General features: G+C 39.4%; 1 protein-coding gene across 1 annotated transcript in view; it reads left to right on the top strand.

Annotated features, from left to right (window-relative positions):
* Positions 1-7,537, top strand: part of LOC106814822 (inositol monophosphatase 1-like) — a 10,040-nt gene extending 2,503 nt beyond the window's left edge. The window contains exons 4-6 of the mRNA XM_014819181.1: positions 3,363-3,468; positions 3,664-3,815; positions 6,378-7,537. Of these exons, the coding sequence (XP_014674667.1) occupies positions 3,363-3,468; positions 3,664-3,815; positions 6,378-6,484 (365 nt within the window). The 3' untranslated portion in view covers positions 6,485-7,537. The remainder of the gene's footprint in view (positions 1-3,362; positions 3,469-3,663; positions 3,816-6,377) is intronic.
* Positions 7,538-8,032: the final 495 nt, after the last annotated feature.

Genomic DNA, 8,032 nt, shown 5'->3' with positions numbered 1-8,032 from the left:
CGTGCGTGCGTGCGTGCGTGCGTGCGTGCGTGCGTGCGTGCGTGCGTGCGTGCGTGCGTGCGTGCGTGCGTGCATCTATTTGTCTGTTCGTCCATGTGTAAGCTGTGCCAGTGACACAGACAGCCTCATACCTTTGCCCATGCACTTTCTGTTGCATTTCACCTAATCACAATAAAGTCGATCACAAAAATATTTAAAATAGCAATCATAGAACATCTTGAAATCTATGTTGAACATTTGCAATTGATGACAAGTATCAATAGAATAGTATTTGTATTTTTCAGCGTTTAATGTTGTGATCATAATTGCTTTTTACCAGTTTATAGGTATAGCATATTACAGTTGCCAACTAGTGGAAAAATCACTGCAAAATTCATCTGTTGGAACTAAATCTGTGTTTAGTCAACTTGTGTCTGGTAAATGTGCTTTTTAGAATATTGTAGTGCCTGCTGCACTAAAATAGAGGGCATGACAAGCAATCAATGTAAAGAAAACCACAGCATAAAGTACAGAATAATTTAACACAGGCACTAACCTGCATTAATGGGGGGAACAAAGTAAAGGAGGCCCCACGAAGGAGGGCAGCGGCACTTCTGAGCAACAGAAACAAAATACATCATATGTCGAATGAAAAACCATTTTGCCAAGTGCTGCATGCAAACACAGAGTGCCAAAATCTACTCCACTACTAACAAACGGCCAAAGAGCAAACAGCATACGTGAAGTGAATCAAATAGCAGAGAGTGACATCACAGCTGAAGAGTATGAGTTGAAGGAGATGACACTCGTCAGTCTGACATCACAATGCTCTACACAGCTGTAAATAATGAAAATAATCAATGCAGCTATAGTGAAATATACAGATATACCATAGAGAATAATAGTGCCTCGTTAGAAATTATGATATATACTACGGCAAGTGGCAATGTTGTAAATAGATAGAAAACAGCAAAGTTTTCTTAGAAACCAAAGCTGGTACAAGGCTCAACTACACAGTCAAACAGGAATGGTACTGCTACACATCAGACAGATGGTCACCATTGGATGAAGTATTCATGTCTAAAATGTTCATAGATATTTTGAAAAAAGAGGACATTGATGTCTCCTGAGGCATTCAACCACCAGCGTACAGCTATGCCTGGGCAAAATCCTGAACATTTTCATATCTGATATCTGAAGTGATACGGTGCTCATGTTAGATGAATTGACAAGGATGTAACTGATTTCATTGGGAGCAATAAAAACTACTGTTTATCTCAGCCATCTTGGGGAGGGAGGGAGGCTGAACTCTAGTGTCATTACTTGACAATATGTGGCCTTAGCTTACTATACTGGTTGAACATGACAGGCTATTTATAGATATCACAACAGTATCCTTTATCATTCTGTTTATATTATTTCAAAGTAGTGTAGGTATGCTAGAAGCCAGCTGCAGGTAGATCTTTACCTACAGGCAATCACACATCCCCATAGATACACTCCATTTCATCTCAGGCAGAGGGTGGAGAGTGCTTGAAAAATCGTTGGCATGATCAAAAGACTAGGAACCAGCTCCAAGCAGGGCTCACAAGCCTCACGAATTTGGCGTGAAACTCACGCAATTCAGCACAAGCTCACGCTCTCGCGCGCATTTCTGATAGTCCCCCGAAAATCTCATGCAATTGCAAGAATCCAGTTTTTCTTCGTTGCGTGGAGTGGGTCTAGCCGAACTTTGCCGAAAAACGCGAGACACGAGGCACGGGAATCAGTTCAGATTGCTGCTGTGGGCATCAAATAGCACCCCATTTTTAAACAAATTTCCTACGGGGGGAGGAGGGACATCCCCCAAATCCCTCCACCCACCCCCTTCGCGCCTGCGGCGCGAAGGCTAAGCTTCGGCCTTAGATTTACTGATTCAAAATTAATCTCACTCATTTTTAGACATCACCTATATCTTTGGCATCGTCAAGATGAGCTATTGCCATGGGGCGTTGCTCGTTGTACGTCCGTCCGTCTGTCCGTCAACATTTGGCTACGGTCAACAATAACTTAAGAACTGTTTGACCCACATGTTTCAAATTGCATACAGTTGTTACTCCTATGGGATAAATTTAAACGTCCTATTTAGAGCACGCCAGTCGACCTACTTTGAGCCACCCCCATTTTTTGGCAAAAATGGAAATGGCTATAAGTCAGTTCAGGTTCAACGGATTTTGCTCATTTTTGGTATGTGAATGAATAAGGACTGGCCCCAAACATATCACACGGGTTTTTATTATTTTTATTATTATGCAAGTTAGGTAGATTTTGGCAATTTCACTATGCATTTCAGTGTCTGCCTACGGTCAACGATAACTCAAGAACCGTTTGACCCACATGTTTCAAATTGCATACAGTTGTTACTCCTATGGGAGAGATTTGAACATTCTATTTGGAGCACGCCAGTCGACCTACCTTCGAGCCACCCCCACTTTTTGGCAAAAATGAAAATGGCAACCTAGATTCATTCGATTTTGTTAAACTTACCTACCTACCTACCTAATCATACCTACGTGTAATATTGTGTTTTAGATTCTTAGTTACAGTAATTTGACTGGGATATTTTATTGCTTTTATTTACGCGATAATCGAAAACCAAAATGGCGATCATTTAGGCGTAGCGCCATCTCTCGCCCAGATTTCAGACTTTCAAATCTGAAACATTTATTTTCGCATCAAAACTAACCCTGAAACAAAACGGTGAAATTTCTATTAGTATAAAACAGGGAATAAGGACATTTGATCACATTTCGGTCCGTCATAAATGAAACGCTTGCCAAATTTTAAATATCATCTCCCTCTTTTATCACACCCAAGGTGAGCTATAGTGTCATTGACACTTTCATTAAAGCTACCCCTTGAGAGCCCTGTCCAAGAGTTAGACATTTGGAGATACCCGCAAAGGACAAATTTGAAAAGAGCAGTCATTTGCCAAATAACACCCTCTCGACACATTCTTAGGCGTACGTACGCACGCACATGCACACACACGCCAATGCACACACTCACGCACACGCACACATACATGCACGCACGCACGCACACACACATGCATACGCGCGCACGCACGCACACGATAACACACCCAATGCACACGCACACATACACGCACAGACGCACATACACGCGCCAATGCACACGCGCACACACACACATAACACACGCACGCACGCTCACACGCACGCACGCACGCACACACACACACACACAAGCGTGCATACAATTTGCATGCACACTTACAGTTAATTATAACTGTATGAAACTATGTATATATTACAGTTGAGTAATAGTATTATTTGACATAATTCTAACTATAAATTCAATGACTTCCATAATTTTGTCAGATTTGAAGGAGGCCATGATCATCTCAGAACTAGGTTCAAGCAGAGATGTAGCACATATGGACAAAGTATTCAGGAATCTGAGGAATGTGGGAAGCGGGTGCAGAGGGTTAGTTCATGACCATACATATGTTATCCGTATGAACAACTCTGTGGCTTAGCAATTTGATACATAAAAATACCACCTTGTAAAATCAGGAATTCGTGTGTAATATACACCTAAAGCTACAGCAATTTATTTGGGTCTAACATGAAGCTGCAGATCGAGCTTTTTTATCAAATTTTGTTTGCTTAATTGTGGCAGGATGAGATGTCTTGGATCGGCAGCTCTCAACATGTGCTTAGTTGCAAAAGGCATTTCTCATTCATACTATGAATATGGGATCCATTGCTGGGATATTGCAGCTGGTGCTCTAATTGTCAGGGAAGCAGGAGGAGTTGTCCTAGATCCTAATGGTAAGTAAAGCTAATGGTATGTAAAGCTACAGCTTATAGATAGTAATGGTGATATTTATGTAGAGATATATATAGGCTTTGGGTTGGTCATCACAAGTCACTCCCATATTAGTTGCAGCACAGCACATGCATTAAGCATATTAATTAAGCAGAAAGGTTACTAAACCCCTACTCTCACATTACGTTGGCACTAATACTGCAGTGCTCAGCACTTATCCATTCAGCCATACTATTATTTTATATTGAGGCTTCATAAGTATTAATCGTGAAACTATATTAAACACAAACTCGTGGAGTGTGTGTAGTGGGTGGTAGAGGAGAAACGAAACAGCACAAGAGAGGAGCAGGTAAACGCCGGGGGTAATGTGGACGAGAGTGTAATTTAAAGGAAGAAAGCGGAGAAGGTAGAGAAACTACAGGATATAGTGTAGGTAGGTAGTTAGAAAATATTTGAAAGGAGAAGCTAGATGAGAGGGATAAAGTTAGTTAGGCTATGCTGGGAAAAGGACAAGAGTGAGAGGTGGAGGCAATACTGGCTATTCTGGTTAGGGTGCAGTCTGACTGGAAGGTGTGTGCTGTCACACACCTGCCAACCTATTCGAATTTTCAAATTTCACTAGTATTTTATTGTATCAGCTAATTTGTATTATTGGTTTCAATGTTGTCTCCTGGCTTTGACCTAACAACCTGCATCCTAGAATGTTGATTCCACATCGTGATGATTAAATGATTTCATGGTTTGCAAGTAAAACGAAACGTACAAGCAAGTTGAAGCAATTATCAGTATCGAGGTTTATTGCAATAATTTTAAAGTAATGATTTTAAGCAATTCAATGTTCTCATATTTTTGTGACCACTACAATACTTACTGGTATTGCTTATGTAACAGCAAGTTTCTAAAGTAAAGCATCAATATTTTTACAAAAATAACGCGAATACATAATGATGCATCTTATTCCTTGTGAGACCATGTAGCTGTACTTTTCGTGGTAACTTGATTTTAGCAATAGAAATGTTGTACTTGTCTGGAACCGCTATGTCAGTTAGATGCACTTTTGTCAGGCGGTTGCTGATTTCAAGGGAATTTTCGTTACACAAACGAATGTGGCTGCATTATTTGCTCTTTTGTATACCATAACTGCATGAACCCATGGTAATTTGTATACTGATGTAATCAGTAACATGTTCGTTATTAGGTGATGTTGTGATATTAGTACTGTATTATAGTATAATATATACTATAAGCTAATGCCACCCATTGCCACATAAGTACGCTACAGGCTACCCTGATTTAAGAGCTCAGAACTACTGTCTCTCTCCCCAAGATGGCTGTGTGAGCTAAGCAGTATTAAACTGTTGCTCCTAATAAAATTACTTCAATCCTTACCTCCGTGGTCTAGCATGCGAATAATATCACTTCAGGTGAGGCTATATTTCACTATATAATTCTCGGTTGTGTAGTTATGGTTGAAACAATTCTTTTAAAATGGATTGTTTTCATATTCACCCAATTCATTTGAGGGCATACCACATTATGTATTACAGGGCTCGAATTAAGCGGCGAGAAGGGCAAGGCAATTTTTTTAGGGCACGTGAGAAATCGCCTTGAATTTTCTCTAAAATGGAAGGGCACAGAGGCAATTTTAAAAGGCACCAAGGCAACTTTCAAAATTTGAGAAGGGCACCAAAAAGCACTTTGTAAATAAAGAAACTCATAACAAATTAGTCAGCATCAACATCGTCTTGCTTTTAATGGACAAAACAATATCGACTATCGGTTTCAAGCTCATCATTGCAACTATACAGCACGCACGCGCACGTGTTATGTTGATTCGACTAAAAACGAAACTAGGGCAGTAGATTAAAGGGCACCGACGGCAATTACACAAAAGGGCAAGGCAGGTGACTGCCGTCGGTCGAGTTGGATTTTCAGGGGCAGTACGGCAATTGATAGGGGCACCGACGGCAATTGCCGTCGGTGCCGTCGGTTAATTCGAGCCCTGATGTATTAGTATAAAATGTATGATGATAATGAGAATAAAAACAATAATTAAAACGTAAAACGTCATGCTCTGCGACCACAACAATTTGAAGGAGTTTATCTCTTTGGTTACTCTCTCTCTCTCTCTCTCTCTCTCTCTCCCTTCCCCCTCCCTCCCTCCCTCCCTCCCTCTCTCTCTCTCTCTCTCTCTCTCTCTCTCTCTCTCTCTCCCTGGCAACATTTTCCATTGGTTTGCTTGATATATGTGGCTTGATACCGTGATGTCAATGAGCTACGTCACGGCTCTATCTAGCTGGTACATATCTTGAGTTAATTCCTATCCTTTCTCGTAACGTTTTTATTCTTTTCTCCATATTCTAATTTTATTCTTTGCCTTGTCCTTCTTCTCTCCTCATTTCTCTTTGGCCCCTTCCACACTGCTCTTCTTAATATATTCCCTTATAGCTAGATGGAATGCAACAGTATTGTCTAGAATTATATCAAATAAGAGCAAATTGTATGGTAATGTTCTCGTTAGAAATTGTGAAGCGGTATCTAAAACCGTATTTGTATATTCACAGGCGGACCACTAAACCTAATGTCCAGGAGAGTTCTGTGTGGATCTGATGTGAGTCTATGCTCCCAGATATCTAGTCGTCTCACCCACATAGATTTAGAGCACGACTGAGAACATTCCACGTTAAATTAAGGGGCTGCTTATATTTTAATGGCGTATATAAATTCGTATGTAGATTTGACTTAGGTTACGTTTTGCAATTTCCTTTTCCTGCTCTGCAGCATTGTGAAACTCTTTGGTATCCTGGTTTGTGTTCAGGAAGGAAGGACCCTCATTACTGTGTAAAATGAATCACTTTTATTTTGGATAGTGAATGAATTGGAAAACAATCGGTTTTATAAGTTTACAAACTATTATTCAGTGGTGGTATGTTAGTTACAGAGTTATGCTTGTTTGATCATTGAGCTGTGTTAATACATTTATTTAATTCTATTTTATTCTTTCAGTTGTGATATTGCACATTAATTTACATACTCGTCTTCCATAGATGATCATTCATATTGTCTGTATTATTTCCTGTACCTGTCTGAAGTGTTGATTAATTGGATTCAAGCAAAGAAACAAACACGCACGATTATGATTTATGACGCACGTTCGCAATCCTTCATTTCCTTTTTTATTATTCTTTTTTTACATAGATGGCAGCACCATACGTGTTTGAACACGACTTGTCCCCCATCCTTGACAAATTTAAGACTCGCCTATCAGCATAAATATAACTGACTATTTTAGCATAAAAATTATTTGGAGTCCTGTTATAGGATATAAAACAGTAAATAAACAGCAAACGTGTGCCTGCTATATTCAGATACGTGATATTTAAATGTTCAAACAGTCCCACAAAACAAGTGCATGTAGGTACGTGAAGCAAATATTTATATAGACTGGTACCTATCTTGAAATGTATACTAAGTTAATTAACCTAATATAGAGACAGTGTTCCGGTCTCGCGAGAAAAAAAATCGCGTGCTAGGTTTGTTGACATATGTAAACAAATCTCATTTGAAATGCAGATTTGTGCACATATTGGTGGAAAGAATGTTGTGCGAGTGTTCTATGACGTTAGTCTTACTATATACATATGGTGTTATGCGAGGAGCAACGTGTAGCGTCTTCTAATGATTATTATAGTGAATAGATTTGAAGATGCTTGTAGATAAAGTTGACATAATTTATTTTACTTTTTTTCACGTCATGGCGACATTGTGTTACTGACACGTTGGCGGTAGACAGCAGCACTACAATCTCAGTATTATACAGGGTGTTACATAAACATCAGATACATTACTGTATGTGACATTCCCTTCTTTGTAGATAGTTCCATGGAGTACCTAAGATGCATGTGCTAATTACCACACTAAACAGGTCAATTATAAAACCTTTCAATATTGAGGTTCAAACGGTATGATTAACTGGAAACACACAAATCTGGCTTTGAAGATTAAACGATTTGTCAAAACTAACCAATTTCAATAATCAGTGCTGAGGTAATTAATTAATTACCAAATACTCAATTACGCTGCAACGCAAAGACCAAACTTGGTCTGATTATTCAATGATATGATGAACTTTAGTAAACACACTAAACTGCAACACAAAGACATTGTTCAGTCTCCATAGTCAATCTGTAAAGTCTTATGAACACACAACACACAGTTG

The sequence above is a fragment of the Priapulus caudatus genome, unplaced genomic scaffold (genome assembly GCF_000485595.1).
Source record: "Priapulus caudatus unplaced genomic scaffold, Priapulus_caudatus-5.0.1 Scaffold984, whole genome shotgun sequence".
NCBI lineage: Eukaryota > Metazoa > Priapulida > Priapulimorpha > Priapulimorphida > Priapulidae > Priapulus > Priapulus caudatus.
Note: the sequence above shows the minus strand (reverse complement) of the source record. Positions and strands in the feature narration are given on the sequence as shown.